Source organism: Coenobita brevimanus, chromosome 5 (assembly GCF_032717465.1).
Source record: "Coenobita brevimanus isolate Jiangsu-jjx chromosome 5, ASM3271746v2, whole genome shotgun sequence".
Classification (NCBI taxonomy): domain Eukaryota; kingdom Metazoa; phylum Arthropoda; class Malacostraca; order Decapoda; family Coenobitidae; genus Coenobita; species Coenobita brevimanus.
In genome coordinates this window covers 17,041,117-17,061,933 of record NC_136958.1, presented here as the reverse complement: position 1 = coordinate 17,061,933, position 20,817 = coordinate 17,041,117, and the positions used below count along the sequence as shown (strand labels likewise).

The following is a 20,817-nucleotide window of genomic DNA, read 5'->3' as shown; positions in this document are numbered from 1 at the left end:
GATCAGGGGAACAGTTATGGTCAAAATTATTCAGACAAAGCCTCAAATAGTTAGAAGGTCTCCCAGGTCACCTCGACAGGTTGCCATCCTCAGAGTCAGGGATCACTAGAAGTATTTCATTTCACTATCAATCAAAAGTTAAAAGAAATATTGTATTGTTCATGAAAAAGACTAGGACGAAGGTGTTCACATCCTGTTCTCTGGAACTAGAGAGATGCAAAATGAGTCCTTAGGTTACTCCCCCTTTCAGTTGATTTTTGGTCACATTGTGAGAGGTCCACTAAAGCTGGTTTGGGAACAATGGGTCGTTGATTAAGGTCATGTCAGTTTGCTGACCTATTTCTCAGATTAAAAAAAAAAAAAAAAAGACTTGCCTAGAGTTTAGGGGTAGCAAACGCAAATTTAGAGTCCCCTCAAAAGAAGCTGAAGAGCTGTTATGATGAAAGGAAGCAGGCGAATAGTAGAGTGTTTCACCCTGGAGACAAGGTGCTAGTATTACTCCCTGTTGTGGACAGCCATTACAGGCAAATTTCTCAGGCCCCTGTATAGAAGAGAAGAGAGTGGGTGATTTTAACTATTTTATTCAGACCCTAGACTGGAGCAAGACACGAAGGTTGTGCCATGTCAATGTGCTGAAGGAGTACCGAGAGCAAGAGGACACCAGACCCCTTAGTCATGCATGTGTCGTGTCAGCTGCTAAGATGGTGAATGAACTGGGCTGCCTTTTGACGTTGAACCAGACTGCTAGTTGGAGAGAGAACCAGGAGGCATTAATAAAGTAATGTAAACTTTCATTTAAAAGAAGAACTACATGCTGACCTGACTACCTTTCTAGGGAAGTGTCCTGATGTTTCCCGGAACACCTCTGGACTGACGGATGCAACACAGCACGATGTCGCTGCTGGAGATGCCTGTCCTGTAAAGCAACCCCTATGCTTTGCTAGTCCCCCAAAACAGTAACTTGATTATCCCACAGCAGTTGACCTGCATGTTGCAACAAGGGTAGATGAAGTCATGCCAAAGTGAATGGTTCTCCCCAGTCACCTCAAATCCAAACCCAGTGGGTCCTATCATTATTGCATAGAGTACTGTAGGGTCAGTTCTCTTCCTATGACAGACATGTACCCACCTCCTCGAGTAGATGACTGCTTTGATAATGTAGGCTTTGCAATGTCCGTTACCAAAATTGCTTAAGGGCCTTTTGCAAGTCCCACATAACGAAAGGGACTGAGCAATATCCTCTGTAAAGTTGTGTCATACAGTATAAAAAAAAGGCCTCATCCACGTTCCAGAGGCTATTGAACAAATTTAGTAGTCATATCAAGGGATGTCACATACATTGATGATTTGATTATATTCAGTAATTCTTAAACTTAACTTAATCCACCTTGATGCCTTGCTACGTCTGTCATCTGCAAACAGTAAAATCAGCCTCGTGAAGTCGGACTTTGTAAAGGCTCAAGTTCAGTATTTAGGCTACATGGCAAGACTGGATAGGTAGGTTCGCCTAATGCCAAAGTTTAGGCTATTTTTATTTTCAGGGAACACAAGAAGGAAAGAGAATTGCAGAGATTCATGGATATGGTGGGTTACTAACGGAGGTTTGCCTTAAAATTCTCTGTTGTAGCTTCACTCACATATTTGTTACGGAAAAGAATCTATTGTCGGTGGAAGGCAGAATGTGACAAAGGCATTTTTAAAAATTAGTGCAGTTCTGTATAGTCAGCCAGTGTTCTGTGCTCCAAGTTTCAATAAACTTTTATAATTAGCCGTTGATTCAAGTGGTGTTGGTGCCAAAGTAGTTCTGTTATAAGATAATGATCTGGTGCTGAATTACCTGTTTGTTACTTTAATAAAACGTTTAATGTTGCTCAGAAGAGTTACTCCACTACTGAAAAAGAACTCCCTGAACCCATACCTGCCTCGCGGCATTTCACAGTGAAAGTTGGTTCAGATTCAACTCTTCTACTGTATATACAAATCACCCTCCCCCTTAAATTTCTATCAGAATGTGTGTGTGTGTGTATATATATATATATATATATATATATATATTGCCAGACGCCTCAATCCCGTTCGGGGTGGCCACAAACAAATCGCCTCCATGTCGCCCAGTCCCCCGCCATTTCACTGCCCCGCTCCCAACTCACACACCCCTCTCTCATATACCTCTCCACCCCATCCCTCCATCTCATCCTCGGCCTCCCCCTCCCTATTCTCCCCTCCATCTCACTCACATACACTCTCTTCGTCAGTCTTTCACCCTTCATCCTCTCCACATGGCCAAACCACCTCAGTGTATTCCTCCTAACGCTTCCTATCACATCCACATTCACACCACAACGCTCCTTTATATCCTCATTTGCCAGCCTGTCTCTCCAGGCTCCTCTTAAGTAACTCATTTCTACTGCTCTCACTCTTGACTTGTGTCCTTCCAGCAACGTCCAAGCTTCACTTCCACACGTTAGAGTTGGTATCACAATACTGTCATGTATTAACTTTTTCACTTCCATGCTCACTTCCCTACTTCTTATCATTGCTTTCAAGGAACCAGCAACCTTTCTTCCCTGCTGTACCCTTTCAAGCAAGTCACCCTCCAAACCTCCATCCTTACTCATCACACTACCTAAGTACTTAAATGTACTAACATTTTCCAATTCCTCACCATCCAACCTCGCTGTACATTCACTGATTTCACCTCTCTCAATGACAATCACTTTATTCTTTCCTACATTCACCTTTAGATTCCGTTTCTTACACACTCCCCCAAACTCATCCACCAAGCCTTGCGGCTCCCCTTCGGCTTCACTCAACAACACATTATCATCTGCAGACAACAGTACAGAGAGTTTCCAAACACTATCCTCTCTCACCAGGGCCACTCCAACATCCTACCTTGTACCTCTTTTATTACCCCATCCATGTACAGATTGAGCAACCATATATATATATATATATATATATATATATATATATATATATATATATATATATATATATATATATATATATATATATATATATATATATATATACATATATATATATATATATATATATATATATATATATATATATATATATATATATATATATATATATATATATATATACACACACTGTACATCAACGATTTTCCTGCTGGGCTTTATTCCTCCAAGAGTATGCCCTGGAAATGGACCACATCAAAGTGGAAATGAATATTTAGGCAGACTTTTTATGTACGAAGGAACCTTACACGTAGTACAGAAATTTCCCCTTGTAAATTTTATTCTTCAGGAAGGGAGGTGTTACTAGCTACTGCCCGGTCGCAAATCTGGGATTGGACCGTGTGATGTTTTATTCTGGGGAAAAAGCCATGTGAATATTGATTTTGGCAGCAATTTATCTCCGCTGATCCCTGTATTGACTCAGCTGCGACTCTGTTTGGAACACGACACATCAGGGATGATAAGAGCCACATCGCATAATTACAAGGAGAGAAGGGAGGCTGAGCCGAACCCAGATGATGAGGACCGCCTCCATAGAATGCAGTGGCCAGCCATATTAAACTGACCTTCCATAACTGTCCCCTTTTGGAGCTGATTTGAACATGTAGAGACAGAAATCTCATTGCAGGTCGCAAGTCTGTAACAACGGGAATAGGTCAAGGAAGGAGAAGGTGCTAGATACAAAAAAGTAAATGCAAAAGAAAGTATAATGTATAAGAAACTTTGCCATTGAAGTAAAAAATATTAAGCACACGAAAAAGAAACTGCAAGAGAGAGAGAGAGAGAGAGAGAGAGAGAGAGAGAGAGTCACTTACAGGAAAGCGTCAAAGAAGAAGACATTGAGTACAAGAAAAAGTGAAAGCAGGAAAAAGTATTAGGTGTAGGCAAACATCAAAGAAAAAGAAAAATATTCGGTACAGGAAAACTTCAAAGAAAGAGAACAGAAAAGTAAAACAAATCATGGCAAAGAGGGTGACTGGAACCTTGAAAGGGGGACTTGCCTATTAAGCCCTGGCTAGCATCAGGCAATTTTACTCTCCACCGGGAACTCTTCTTAGGTCTGAGGACATTTTGTTAGAGAGGTCGAGCAACCTTTCCATTACTCTAATATTTTAGGATTTATCTACTGTAACAACTGAATAATCACAAGGAGATGGCAAATTCAGAACAACGTATGTTGGAAAAAGTATCATCGCTCAGAGATAAACAAAGTACATGCATAAGCCGTTAAAGAAATTTATACTACAGCTTTTTCACAGAAACTTGGCCCAGGTTATTGTATATATTGCAGCTTCTTTCACGCAGGTTGGTAATAATAATAGTAATATTAATAATAATAATAATAATAATAATAATAATAATAATAATATCTAGAACACCGTAAAACTGTCAAAGGACAATTCTGATAAAGAAAAACTTCCCACGGCCATTGCCTACTAGATGGCGAGCTATAAACAGACCTGGAGGTCAAGGTCACTGATCTTGTGCATGTCACCTTAGGTCATCACAGTCAATAAGTCCACTAAGTTTGGTGACTAGCTTAATCCTTCATAGAGAAATAAGTGACATCCAGAGTATCCGGACAAGTACCAGCTTTTGACCCAGTGCTATCTCAGAGAATAATCCACGTATTGAAACCGTACACCTTTCCACACTGCCTCCGCGTGAAGACTATATTTTAGTGGAATTTTTCCTTCCTAGCAAAAGTAGTTCTTGAGTTCCTGGTCAATATCCGGAGATCCGGTTGACGTATTGCCACTATATTTGGTCCAAAGAAACGGACATCAATTCGACCAAGTAGACTGAGTTTGTGGGCTATAGGCCCAATAACCTTTGAAATATTGCAGTTTTGAAATAAGTAATAATAATGATAATAATAATAATGATAATAATAATAATAATAATAATAATGATAATAAAAATAACAATATTAACAACTATTATTATTATTATTATTATTATTATTATTATTGTTGTTGTTGTTTTGTTGTTGTTGTTGGTTTTGTAAAATAAATAATAATGATAATAATAATAGTAATAACAATAATAACACGTCCCGACATTCATTCTATAGCTCGTCTTCGAGCGTAGCACCAGACAGTAGTGCTAATTTGTTACGATATTTCACAATTCAAGATTTACAAATGGCAATTCAGGCTAAGCTAGGGTAAAAATGACAGTTCTGTACCTACAAATATGAATCGTTTACATTTTTTTTTTTTTTATAACAGAACTGAGGAAGGAAAAACAAATGGGGAAAAAAAAAAATCCATACACCAGATTACTGGTGTCCTCTGTTCATAAAATATCTGTAACAGTTAGACTTGAACAGTTGTGGGTTGAAATTTGGAGGAAAACAACTCTGGGGAAGCGAGTTCCAGAGAGATGCAGTTCGGGGAATGAAAGAATTTTGATAGGCAGAAGTTCTGCAATATGGTTGAGTGACATTCCAGTCATGAGCGCTACCAGATGCCCGTGTAGCACGAGGGAAGGCATGGAGAGGTGGCACCATGGACGCAACTTCGTCTGAGCATTTGCCAAAAAAAAACTGTAAAATAATGCAAGGGAGGCAACATTCCTTCTTACTTGCAAGGGAGGTAGTTTATATGTAATGGCAGGGTTGTTAATGATTCTAACAGCTTTATTCTGAATTTTTTCTAGTTGTCTTAATGCAACCTCTCCACAACCATTCCACAAGGGTGAGCAATATTCAAGCTGAGAGCGCACATGACTCTTATAAATTATAGCTAACTGCTCATCGGCAAAGAAGTTACGGACTCTGTACAATAATCCAAGTTTCTTTGAGGCAGTTTTAGCAAGTGATCTGACATGAGAGGTCCAGCTGAGGGCACTGTTAAGTGAGACACCAAGAGTTTCAATACTTTTGGTGATGGGAATATTAGTAGCATCGAAGGTAATATACGAATCTGGCAATATCTGTCTATTAGTAAACTGTATATATTTAGTTTTACTAGCATTAAAAGAGACAAGGTTGTTTTGTCCCCATTCACTGATTGTAGCTACATCTTGATATATGGAGATGGCTGTACTGAGTTGAGAGGCAGAGATATTAGACTTTGTAAATAGATGTCTGAGTGTGAATGAACTATGTAGTGTTGAGTCATCTGCATATGAGTGAACGGGATTGTGAGTGACAGATAAGAGATCATTAATATGAACCAGAAATAGGGTTGGCGCCAGAACTGATCCCTGCGGCAAGCCGGCGTTAATTGAGTGGAAATTCGAATATACATCATCTACTTTTACTCTTATTTTCCTGTCACTAAGATAAGGAGAAATCAAAGGAACAAAAGACGTTAGTCCATAGCAAGGGAGTTTGGACAGCAGGGAACGGTGCCATACTCTGTGGAAAGCTTTAGAGATATCGAGAGCTACTGCATGAGTTTCTCCAAAAAGATCAATTGATTGATGGATGGTATGAGTTAAGAGGTTGAGTATGTCAATGGTGGATCTTTCGTGGCGAAAACCGTATTGTCTATCACTAATTAAGTTGTTGGATTCAAGATGTTTAACAATATCCTTATTAATTAAAGTTTCAAATACCTTACCAAGAGAAGATGTGACAGCTATTGGTCTGTAATTGGAGGGGTCAGACGAACTTCCTTTCTTCGGAACTGGGTGGATATTGGCTTCTTTCCATGAATTTGGGAATAAAGAAGTACGTATGCATAGTCTGAATAATTTGGTTAGGACAGAGGCAAGTTCAGGGGAACACTTTTTCAAAACAATTGGCGGAATTCCATCTGGGCCTGGAGCTTTGTTGGTAGGTAAATTGTCTAGGATGGATTTTACGAATCTTGTCTATATTTTAAGTGGGGCAATTTCGGGAGAATCAAGTTCCAGTACTGAGACATTCTGGCTGGTATCATCTATTGTAGAGTTTCTTGCAAAGGTACTAGGAAAGATATCTGCTTTCCCACGTGGGTCATTTGTAATATTCCCATCTGAAGATTTTAGTGGGGGAATGGAAGATGACTTGTTAAAGTTATTATTGAAAGAATTAAGAGTTGACCAGAATATTCTATTGTCATTAGGGCTGTTAAGTAGTTTTGATGCTTGCTTTTGAAGAAAGTTTGATTTAGATAGATTTAATACAGCTTTTGGATGATTTCTAGCAATTTTAAATTGGGAGAGTGATTCAGATGTTTTTGATTTTAAGTAAGAATTATATGCTAATGACTTTTGGGCTGTTGCTCTGGCACAATTGCCATCAAACCATTTTGGAGAGTTTGATCTTTTAGTGAAATGTTGACTTGGTATGAGTAAATCCATACCAGGTAGTATTAAGTCGCAAATGTGGGACTGGGTAGAATTGGGATCACTAGAGAAGAAAGACTGCCATGGAACATCAGCAAGATAATTTCTAAATCCATCCCAGTCTGCCCTGTCAAAGTGCCATCGGGTCACCCTGACAGGTTCGGAATGGGGAGGTGTAGGAGGGTTAACTAATGAGGCTTTGATGAGCTTGTGGTCAGAGGATCCTAGTGGTGACAGTACCTCTATCCTGTATTGATCTGGATTATTTGCCAAGAATAAATCCAAGAGATGGGCATTATGGTCAGGATTATCAGGTATTCTGGTTGGTTGCTTTACCAACTGGGTGAGATTAAACGATCCCGCAAACAGCTCGCAATCTAGACCAGCGTCGTAAGTCCGGGCAGAATGCAATAACCACTCAACATTGTGTAAGTTAAAATCACCCAAAATGGTAATTTCATTGCCAAGGGCAAGGTCAAGGCTACTCAACTGAGTGGATATGGAATCAAATACACTGGGTTCTGAAGAAGCATTGGGGGAACGATAAACTACACAGATATATTTGGTAACGTTTTGGCAATTTAATTTATATAATGAGTAATCAAAACTGGATGAAGTGAAGTCTAAAATAGTATCAACTGCATATTGGGATTTGATATAACAACAGGTGCCGCCCTTGTTTCGAAAGTTTGTAAGGAGATGGTAACCGGGAAAACAAAATGGAGATATATTGGTAGAGGGTGAGATTTGTGGTTCTGTGAGGAAAAGGGCCAAAGGGGATATGGACTGAAGGAAAAAATGAACCGAGTTTAAATTACAACATGTAGGGAAAAAGCATCCATTTGCAGTTATTTCCAACCATGATAACAACACACTTTATACATCCTTGTTTAACCCTTGACTCATATAATGAGACAGACTCAATGTGTGTGTCAATATCGGCGATAACATTAGCGTTGACAAATAAAGCCACGCACAAGTAGGCACGAGTGGCTGTACGTTAATCACATTCTGTCTGATTAACCCAATCACAATGTTAATCTCTCATTTTAGTACATTAGTACTACTTAAGACTGCTTTATTAAAAAAGAAAAAACAAACTAAGCTGAGTAAATTCGTCTGGATAGAGCAAGAAATAAAATACAAATACCAAGGAGCACTCAGAGAGTGTAACAACCTCACTTAACAACTGGTTAATTGGTCGAATATTTGACTTCGCTCGGTGACCTTGACCTCTGATAGATTACAAAAAATCAGCTTTCTTAATCTTGCCCAACCCTTAGAGCTTCCACCAGTTCTGATTCAAATAAACTCAAAAGTGAGTTGATTTGGCCAGTGACTTGACCTTGACCTTTGACTGATTGTTCACTTTATCTTTCTTTTATCCAGAACATTTTCACAAAGATTAGGCTACATTGTGTAAGATGTACTTAAGCTGGCCTTGCCTTGTGCCCTTGACCTTTGACCTATTTTTCTTAAAGCACTCTTGCGAGTAATCCTCATTTCATTCATCCAAGGATGGTCGAAATCAGATTAAAACTGTTTTGATTCTTTGTTTTCACACAAGCACGACCCGAACATTGACCTTGCCCTGTGACCTTGATCTTGTCAGATTACTCTCAAAAAGGAATGTTTTCAATCTTGTCTGAGTCTGACCCCTTTAACTAAGACCGGATCAAATCATTTGATTTGACCTAATCCTTTGATCTTGTCCTTTGACTTTTCCCTATGAACTTGACCTTTTACTGATTGTTCTCAGAATCGAATCCTTTTATACCCTTCGCAAAGTTTGCTCTAAATCGGATTTTAAAAAGTAAACTGACCATGTTCTAAGAAACGTTAAATTTACTCCATGGCTGACCGTCAACCATTCAGCAAAGTCTGGTTTAGATCAGATGAAAATATTTGCGTTATTTCTTAACACACACACACACACACACACACACACACACACACATACACACTGGTCGAACTCTAAACTTGCCGTATAACCTTGACATTTAACTGATAATTCTCGAAACTGAATCACGCCATTCTTGCCTCATCCTCAACCCTTCCCCTGGGTTTGGTCTAAACTGGATACAAGCTGTTTATGTTGATTTGCTTGGTCAGCGTTTGACCTACCCTTCTGATCTTGACTTATGGCCTTTTCTTCTGAAAAACAATTTGCTTACTGATTTGGTTCTCCCTCAATCGTTCCACTAAATCTGATAAAATCATAGAAAAACTAAGTTATTTTGTTAAAGTACACAAACGCGCCCGCACGTCTCTCAAAATATAACACTCGCTCTCGCTTCGCCAGTGCAGGTGTAATAGGCTAATGTTCTTGTGATGAAAGAGTTAACCTACTGAGTAAAACGATTTCATTACTTTATTACAGGCTTGCAACTGCTAAACTGGAATTTAGTTTTGTAGAAAATCGTTTATAGTTAAAGGATTTATAACCATCTTATTGATCACCTTCGAGAGAATGAGGAGAAACTCATGACTTCGACCAGCTATCAAGTATGAAACAGTATATGTATCCCCTGTATAATATGCCGATAACCCGTTTCGCTGCAGTGCTTTCTTCACCACGGTGTTGCCCTTCATACTTTATTTTTGCTACCACCTGACGAGGGAAGCATACACTATAATGCGCTTACTCTGCCCTGATGATGATCCCCAACCCCGTTTCAACTCAGTTGATGGCCAAGTGTATCAAACTGTAGGGACGGAATAACTATAGCAAAGGAGACCCATTTAGACCTACCTCGTACGTAAGGCTCATTGACTCTCACGCAACCTCGACTAAGTAATAAAATTGTGGGACTGGCCCAGTTCTGCTGTGTGAAAACGTATGGACTATATAACTGTTCCCATCACTCTGCCTTCTACCAGCAAGCCAAAATGTTTTCGTTTTTAATACTCCACTAACTCATACATCGCCATGACTATCACACTGTGTTCCGCACGACCTGCTTACGGGAAAGTGAGTGTTTTGTTTGATGTGTTTGGAGAGAAATTGCCTGCGATAAAGTTGCGGTTGTGGGTCGCTATTTTGATTTTGTAGCAACTGAGGACGACTTATAAAAAGTTTCATATGTTAGGCTATTGTGGCAGACGACAGTATTACACCTCACACTGTCACACTTATATACACGTCATGCTGCCACACTTTACATATACGTCATCATGCCACGCTTTGCATACACGTCATGATGCCACGCTTTATATTCACGTCATACTGTCACACTTTACAAAGACGTCATGCTACCACATTTACATCCACGTAATACTGTCACGCACGTCATACTACCACATTTATATACACGTCATATTGCCACACTTACATACACGTCATGCTGCCACACTCTGCATACACATCATGCTGCCACACTTTACATACAAGTCATACAGCCACACTTTACATATACATCATGATGCCACGCATTATATTCACGTCATACTAACACACCCTAATACACGTCATATTGCCATCCTTTACATAAACGTCATACTGCCACACTTTACATACTTCATTCTGACTTATTTTACATGCAGACCATGGTGCCACACTTTACATACACTTCATACCGCCACACTTTACATGCACGTCATGCTGTCACACTTTACACAAATGTCATACTGCCACACTTTACACAAACGTCATACTGCCACACTTTACATACATGTCATACTGCCACACTTTACATACACGCCCAACTGCCACACTCTAGTTACACATCCTACTGCCACACCTTACAAATACGTGATAGTGCCGTATCTTACTCCTGATACTGTCACTTCTCATACTACTACACCATACACACACATCACAGTGGCACATCACACATTCGCACATTTTTTACACACCTCACAGTCATACCTTACATACACATCACACTGCCGCACTTTACCCACACTTCGCACTACCAAACTACACACATCACACACTTGCATATTTTGTACATACCTCACTGTTTCATCTTACATACAGCTCACACCGTTGCGCCTTACAAAAGCCTAACACTGGCAAACTACAACCTTCACACTGCGACACCTTACAAACACCTCACTGTGCCACACCACGCATCTCACTCTACTGTATCACACCACACACTATCATGCCTTACACACAGTTCACTGCCACAGCACACTTTTATAGTGCCACACTTTACACAATCAATCTGCATACTGTCATGTCTGACAGTGCCGTAAAGCAGACGCTGACATACTCCCACCCATAAGGGTGGCCTCTTGTCTTTGAGTTAGTTGTTTTGCGAGGAGGAGCACTAACCCTCCGCCAACCCACTTGCTGACACGTTGAGAACACGTATGGGTTGGTTAAATGGTTACCAACCAGCGTTGCTAATGGTTTCCTGGCTTACAGGAAACTATTAGGCTTGTCACTGAATTTAAAGCCACCTGAAAAGGAAATAATAATAATAAAAAGTGACAGGAAAGTGGAAGAATAGGAAGAGAGGAAGGCAGACACAGAGTGAGACTGATAAAGGTAAAGAAAGAAGCTGGCTTCACTACATCAATTTAGTGGATGATGGTCGCAACCATCTACCTCAAAATACTCCCCATACATCGTTGTGCAGTCTTTCTTCTTCCGCATGGTAACTGCATACCATATCATGCGATATGTATGCTGATTTTGTTGAAATCCGTGCGGTCACTCTTCTCTATTTCCAATCATTTTTATTTGGAGGGACGGTAGTTACCGCCTCTAAGAATCATATGGGACTGAGACACAAGCTCTCGAAATATTGCATTACGGATGCAAGTCCACTGAACAACATGCATTAATAAATCAGAGCCATATCTGCCCTTCTTGCACTATTTCTGCGATTTTTAAAATTAGGGGAGGGGAGTGCCGTAGCTTCCAAAAGTCAGAGTTGGAAAATTACATACTGTGGAAAACCTTCCCAATAACCAAGCGATTTCAACTGAGAAGTTTCATTCAGGTATTTCCCTCATTTCTGGTCCCCCCTCCCCCTTTTTTATATGGTATTTACTCCCCCCCCCCCAAGCCAGTGTCCGGGGGATGGGGATTCACGCCCCTCAAATGTCGCAGTATTGATGAGAGTCTATTGTACAACATGAACTATTATATCAAAGCCATAGTTATCCTCCTCCTCCTGTTTTCTACCCTTTATACCTTTGGAAGAGAGGCAGTTCCCTCACAAAGTAATGGTGCAAAATTTTATGAAGTGGAAGACATTACCAAGTAACCAGCCGAACTGAACTAAGAAGTTTAGTTGAAGCCTATCTGCTCCTTTTTCCTTATTTCTGATCATTGTTATTTTTGGAAGAGGGGTTGACCCCCTTAGAATCATGGGGAGTCACGCTTCCCAAAAATCACCTTACGGATGAGTCCATTGCATTACACACACTACGAAGTTAAAGCTATATCTGCCCTCCTCTCTGTATCGTTGTTAGTCTGTGTGTGTGTGTGTGTGTGTGTGTGTGTGTGTGTGTGTGTGTGTGTGTGTGTCCTAACCCCCCCCCTCTCTCTCTCTCTCTCTACTTGCCTATTTCTATCTCTCCTTCTCGAAGGCAATGTTAGTGAGGGTAAAATCCGCGTCACACCTATCTGAAGTGACCATCACCACCACCACCACCACCATCACGTCTTCTCCCCCTCATCCTCCTTCACCTCCTCCTCATCTTCATCATCCAAATCTTTTTTTCTTTTCTTTTTTTTCGCCTAAGGATGTTGTCAGATAACCTGAATTAAATCGTCTGGTAGAATCAAGAGTAAAATATTTAAAGTTTTGCACGACTGAAATGGTTCTCAGACTATTTCTTTTAACTCAGCGGGCACACACACATACACACACACACACACACACACACACACACACACACACACACACACACACAGCCAACGTTTACTATTAGCCGGTATCCTATTCCTGCTGTCACCAGAGGATTATATTCAGCGCAGAAACAAATCTCTCGGTTATCGAAGTGAAGGGATTGCTTGCTGGATTTAAGTAAAATCATATGGAAGTAGTGAGAAAGAATTTTTGGTTGCAGCAGGTGTGACGTAAAGAAAAAAAAAAAAAGAGGATGCGCTACAAGGATATAATGAAGACAGGGAATAAAAAAAAAAAGGCGAAAAAGAATGGGAGAAGAAGAAGAAGAAAAGATGACGATGATGAATATGACGACGACGATGATGATGATGGTGAAGATGATGGCTGTTCAGAGGATGAGGTGTATTTATCAGTCTATTCAGCTCATCGACATAATTTTGGTTAAATGCGTGTTGCTACTACACGATGTGATTCAGGTTAGGAGGGATACGTCCAAGAGGAGTTAGATATCGTTTTCATACATCCCACCACAATAAATCGCCTTCCCCAAGTTGTAATTACTGTAAATTCTTTGTAGAAAGTAGAAATTTGAAAGACGGCATCGCACTGAGAGGATTCTATATAGATAATTATACTGCATTAGGCTGACTCATATTATGATTATTTTATTGTTATAATTATTATTATTATTATCATTATTATTATTATTACTATTATTATTATTGCGAGGCAGGGTGACTTCAATTTAGGCATCTCACCACATACCATTACCCAAAATTCAACCTGTGTGTGTGTGTGTGTGTGTGTGTGTGTGTGTATGCTATAACTCCAACTAGGTTGTTTGATGGATCTGAATGAGACTTTCCAGGCGAGTCCGTCTGGTTACCGGGAACGTCTTCCACTATATACAATTTTCCAACCTTGATTTTTTGAGGGAAGTCAGCTGCTCATCTTGTAAGAATTTCCCACAAATAATGAAAGGAGGGCAGATATTGGCTTGGTATTGCAGTACGGACTCTCATCCATAATGCGATATATTGGGAAAGTAACCGCCCCACTAATGATTCTGGGGGGATGGACCCTTCCTCCACCAAAATAAATAACGATCCGAAATGGGGGAAAGTGAGCTTATTTATTTGAAAGAAACTTCTCTGGTTTGTTCGTCTGATAATGTCTTCACTACAAAAATTTTTCCAACGCTGTTTTTTTGGGTGATCAGCTCCCTCTAAAAAACATAAAAAAAAAAAAAGGAAAAAAGGAGGGCATATGTCGCTTGACATCTTAGTATATATTTTACAATGGATAGGGGAGACGGTGGCGCAATCGGTAGGGAGGTGGCCTGCAGTCCTACAGGACCCAGATTCAAATCCCCACTAGGGCAGGGAGCAGGATAAGGATGTGAATTTTATGAAATCAGACTTTACTGATCTACCAGAAAACCCGCCAACATGTCGTAAAAATACCCCCCCCCCCCTAATACCGATTCACCAGTCCTGTATGAGACAGCCCTAGCCTGTATTCAATATGGACGGTAGGTGTTAGCGCCGAAGTGGTGACATGTAGAGGCGTATAGTATATAGGAGGACTACTGGGCCTTGGGAGCGAGCTATAAAGCCTATGCCTAGAGTCGGACACATAATAAAAAAAAATCGCAGTGCAATAGCTGTGGTGCGTAGGCTAACCTCTCCAATAATTCTTGGGAGGTCAGCCTCTCAAATACGACTAGTATTTAGTCAACTCATCTTTGGCACATTACCATATATCCACAAAATTTCATCTACTTTCATCAATTACTTTCTGAGATATGGACAAAAAACAAAAGGATATTGAATCGTGACTCGAACTCTGATCACCATCAACTTTGAACGACTCTTCTTTAGCTCATGACCAACATATCCAAAAAATTTCATTGAAATCCAGCAATAACTTTTTGAGATATCGTGTGGACAAACAAACAATGAAACTGACAAACGGAGGTGAATATATAACCTCCTCCAACTCCGTCGAGGGAGGTAACAATAAACAACACAGAACTCTTTACAAAATATTAACGTACACAATAAGGACTTGCATAATAAACAGTCACCAATCATATAAACGTAGAGAACAACCAATTGAAAATACACTGCGGACACAAGGAATCCGGTAGATCGGAAAAACGTATATAATAAACATCTTACTAAATAAATAACGTGCAGGGTAAACAGATAACAAGAAATATCATAACTGAATAAAGAAAGTGCAATTCAAAAAATAATTAACGTAAATGACAAATCCGTAACTAGGCAGAGCACTCACATCCACTCATTTTGAAACATTAGTTTACCTTTAAGCGCGAAGCGAAAACATATATAATATTAATTTTTCCATTACGCGAAACGCAATGCACTTTTTAATCATCAAACAGAGGACACATTTTATGATGTATCAGTGAAATGTCACTTCACAACACACGGTAATAACAAAGCAGTTGATAAACTAGGAGTTACATTGAGAAAATGATGGAATAAGACAGAACAACATCAAAAACAGAAATGAACAATAAACATATATCATGGGTTTAGAATAATGCAGTCAGAACCAACACCAGAGTCTGAGAGACAGAGACAGACTAAGATACAACACAAGAGACAGACAACAGCAAGGAAAACGTCAAAGAGAAAGAACAAAAGTAGAGGGGAAAAAACGAGATATATCAGTATTCCTCAGTGTGTGTGTGTGAGAGAGAGAGAGAGAGAGAGAGAGAGAGAGAGAGAGAGAGAGAGAGAGAGAGAGAGAGAGAATCCTCCCCTGTCTATATCTAACTATAGTCGCGGCTCTGAGGTTGTCATTATCGTACCCTGGCAACCTACCATTCAAAAGTGCGTCTGATTTCGTATCATATCATACACAAATCATATTGTTATGCACGAATATATTATACACGAATATTATTATACACGAACATATTATACACAAATCACTTGCATCTCATGTTATACACGAAACGGGACGAACTTTTGAATGGTAGGTTGCAAGGGCATGATAAAAACCTCAGAGTCGTGCGCCGCGACAATAGTGTCGCCGACGCTAAATTGGCATAGAACTAAGTACCAACAATCACCGTACACGTGCTCACAGTGTTATCTACTCGTATAATACGTAGCTTAACACAACAGCACTGTATGCAATTTGGCAACATGGTCATTTAACTCGAAAAGCTGAAAAGTAAACCATATCTGTAGTACATCGTGGAGAGGAGAGGAGGGGAGAAATGTTTACAATGACAGCCACTCTGTTGCACAATACGGAGAGGGATATGAGCATCCAGTTTGACTAGACATAATGGGTTGGGCTGAGTATCTCACGCTGAGCTCCCGAATGAATAGGTCCTCCTGCCCCTCAGCATGGCTCATTACCCTACTTCCTAGAGATGTCACCAGAGTGACTTTCAGCTGACATACATTTTCCTCGGCTCGTGAGGAAGGCATTGCTGGAGGCAAGGAACCACCGAACACCTTAGGGCAAAAACCCTAGCCAAGGTTTCCTCGTCAACCCTTCATGCGGCTACGTGAAAGTACCCTGCCCCATGTCCCAGAAAGCAGTAGTGGTATCTATTAACCTTTGGTGCAGGATGCAGGTAAAGAAAACGTCGGCCACCATTTCTGACCAGACACAGCCGTGCCTTTCCAGCACCAAGTTCCAACATAGTTTAGTATAATCTGTAGCTGCCCATTTAGTTCTGAGGAACCTTTCAGTATACTGCTGGTAATCAACATTTAGTTCAAGAGGATTTATACATTAAGGCATGCTCCTATTTCAAGGTGCACCACACCCATTGAGGCACCTGTTACCCTCTTGGTATACCATCGTCAGGCTGCAAACTATGGTAGACATGAAGAGTATGCTAGACATACTATCACCATCCCATATGCTGTGGTAAGGACCTTAAAGCAACCCGTCAATTACATGAAAAGGACTAAAAGCACCAATAAAAAAACTGTTGTTTTAGGAAATTCTGATTGATTACTTCTTCCATCAGCATTTGAACTAAGATGGAGACAGCTTGTGACACCTTCTTGTATCAACTGTAGAATATGAATGCTGCCCATCGACATAGAGCAGGGGCGTCCTACAGCAACATTGCCATAGAGGAAAGAGTGGTGTGAACCACCTCCACTCCCATCCCACTAAGCAATACGATGCAGAGTTCCTTTTAATTACTGTGTTGTGTAATAACAAACAATTTGGAGACTCCACTCCAGTAGGTAAAAGCCCAGGCAATATTACTTTGCATTTGGAAGGAACACTGCTGCATAGTATTTTAAAATTTACCCCTTAACTTTAACGTATTTAACATATTTATTTTTTTCTTCTGAGGGTCTGTAGATTGTGGAGGTGCTTACCATCCACTCACTTGATGTAGAATTATTTTTAGGTATCATAAGCTGAGTGAAACCCAATGGGGTTTCTGTACTCCTGAAAATCATTTACTATGTTGGATGGTGACCATGTAGCTTACACATGGTTGTATGGTGGTCAGGTGGGTTAATAAACCCGTCACGTCCCGACCGATTTCGCACCTCCGATACCCCCCAATTCCGAGCTGTTTTGGATTTTTTTTTTTTTGGCTAAAACCTCGGCTTTTGGTGAGAAACTTAAAAAATTCAGAGAGAAATAGCTCACCTGAGGTTTAAAATACTCGATACAGGTAGCAGTACCTCCTTACCTTACTGGGTTTTCTATCAGGGTTGGCTCCAAAGAAAACGAGTTCTATGGGAGGGTAACTATTCCACACCACTCATAAATGATATTTATTTATTTATTTGGTACGAATTTATATGTAGTACGAGAGTATATTGGTTTTCATACAGTAATATAGGCATTATAAGCATTGTTTCACTCAATAACTCATCAACATATATGACCTTTTTTGGCGACATTACCTGATCATCATTTCTGATTGTTTCTTCCTCTAATGCTATGTAAACTTTGTCCTCCACATTGTCATCGATTGGGGAATCACTCTGGCCCTGAATGTCTTTATTGGCCAGGTCACTGGTAACAGATGAATTGCTGAGACAGTGGCGTGCGGGGGAGGTTATGCATTGTAAGGCATTGTCCCTGCCTGGCATCTTGTAGGGGAATAGAGGAAGGTGTCCCGTGTATACGTACTAAAAATCAAGCGCAAGATTTGAAACTTGTGCAAATTATGAACCTTGCAATTGCGTGAAGTACCAGTACGTCGTCAGGACTGGCAGTTACATAATGTTGCAACGTACCCATATGTCGACTGGACGCCTCGGGTTAAGGCAGTTGAACTTTATTTTATTTGTGAGGGATTAATCTGAGAGGTAGTTTACCGGTAATTAAATTGCCTCTCAAGAAGAGCGAATGGTCACTCGCCTTAACCTTTCTACTTTGATTACCATTTTTAATTATGTTCTTGCTACAACATGGCAATATTATTCAATTTAGAGTAACTCACACCTCAGAAAATAAACTGCGCACTTTATATAATTATGAAATACAGTTTCTGGAGAATAGTAACTTCATCGAACAAAGAATTTATGAAATGAAGAGCTTAAAAAATAAGAGCGTCACAAAATAAACATTCAGCTCAAGGAATTAAGGCAATAGTCCGGCAGCCAAATCAAAATTTTAGGGGGTACCTTCAGATGTTGTTTATAGTTTTATTCTTGGCGTTACTTGAAAGGTATGAATGTGTAGATTAAGGATCTGTCAGGTGCTCTCTTGTCACCCTTGAGTATTTTGTGTAATTTAAGATGGCGTCCAAGATGATCGCCAATTATGAAATGTGCTGAAATGGTGCATGAAAAAAAAAAAAAAAACTAACAGAAAAGTAGAGCAGTGGTACAGTTTCCATTATTTCCATGAATAACTTGACAATGAAAATATTTTGTTTATAGAAATGCTTTTCTGATCAGTCAGCTATATTAAGTTAGAAATGAAATGGCGAAATAATGGTTTCACTACAGTGGCTCATTGCATTTGTGCATGTACTCATTACTGCTGTATATTTATCTTATTTTTGGGTTGCTAACACATGATATTTTTTTCAGGTATCTTGTATACTGACTTGTAAAGACTTTGTGGTGGCAGTATTGAATAATGCTTTCATGGTTATGGTAATTTCTGCTGGCGAAAAGGAAAAGCTACAACCATTATATGAATGTCATTCTCCAATAAGATCATGTTTGATTACTCCATTAATTATCAACTAATTCAACTTTTAGGAAAAAAATAATTCTACAGTGCATGGTGGTGGATCTGATAGAAGAGTATTATGTAGTATGTGGTGCACGGCGAATGTTTAATATTGCAGGGATGGAAAATGACTGACTGCTTCACTTATTTTGCATTTGAACACAACTGCTGTAATAAACAACACCGACTGATTGAATGTGGTACCAGTAGGATTAGCATTATTATTAGGTGCAATAAAATTTACAATGGCTGGAAAGCAGATCACCTTGAAGAAAATTTGGTCACAGACGTTAACTCTAAAACACTGTGCCACAAGTCATGTGTTTCCTCATATACCTCAAGCACGCACAAACAAAGGCATCTAAAGAGAAATGAAAAGCAAGCGTTTTGTGAACCAGGTCCAGTGGCCAGCTGGTGGAACAAGTAGGAACCAAGTTCAGAATATCATCTGTCTAATACAGGGACGCCTCTCATCACAAGATATGTAGGCTACCTGGTATTATGACTACATCAAAACCACAGCCAGGTCATCTAAGACAAAGGATGCAAGTAGAGTTCATAAACTGGGTCTGGATACAGCATTACCACCACAGCAGGAAGTTGTGGGTGTTGCAAAGAACAAGGTCCAACTCATAGATTTCATATGCTCAGAACTGAGCAATGATTCTGAATTCCACCAGAATAGCCTTCAAAACCACAATCTAATAATAACAGGTCAAATGATAACTCCCACCAAGGTCAGTAATGGTGGTGTGGTGGTACACAGGCATGACATGGACACTGCCCATGAAGAGGCCGATGTTACCATCACACAACTTCTCTTCCTTCAAGACTCACCACTGGGAATTGCTGTAATCTCAGATGACACAGATGTTTTTATCCTCCTGTTGTATCCTACTACTACTTGACAGAAAATATCAATACAACGGTAATCATGGAATCACTGATCAAAGACAGAGCTGTCACTGACATAGAGAAGACAGTTGACAAGCATGAAGCAATAATAGAGAATATGCTTGAGGCTCATGTGTTGTCTGCATGTGACACTGTGACTTCAAGTTATGGTAGTGGGAAAGGTGCTGCACTAAAGGCATTGCACTGTGGGTTGTTGTGATCACTTCTTGGTGACACTCATACACTAAAGTCAGATGTGGTGAAACAAGCCACGAAATTTATGGTTGCATGTTACGGAGTTCTAAACTGCGACAGCATGTCAGAGGCTTGTGATTCTTTGGCCACCAAAGCTTGGGAAAGGGAGTACAATGACACCGAATCTTAACTCTTACCCACCTACGAATTATTCCTCTGCAGAGAAAGTCAAGCGTCCCCACTACCAAACATGCATTTGGAAATCAAGGAAGGACCATGCCAGACACTCCACTGTAGTTGCAGGGCGGCAAATTTGTCATGCACGATTTTCTTCAATTGCCGAGGACGTGAATGTTTTAACACATATGATCAGTAATCAGGATGACCCTAGTGCACTAATGTGACTCTTTTCTTGACTTATATAAATTTGTTTACATCAGCGTTAC

The 20,817-nt window shown here is 40.0% G+C and overlaps 1 protein-coding gene across 1 annotated transcript in view; it reads left to right on the top strand.

The window, feature by feature from the left end:
• The window catches only part of LOC145398406 (cytochrome P450 2L1-like), a 115,174-nt gene extending 94,984 nt beyond the window's left edge, over positions 1 to 20,190 (top strand). Inside the window, exons 13-14 of the mRNA XM_080271286.1 lie at positions 516 to 747; positions 19,805 to 20,190. Of these exons, the coding sequence (XP_080127412.1) occupies positions 516 to 747; positions 19,805 to 20,190 (618 nt within the window). The remainder of the gene's footprint in view (positions 1 to 515; positions 748 to 19,804) is intronic.
• The last annotated feature ends 627 nt before the right edge of the window (positions 20,191 to 20,817 follow it).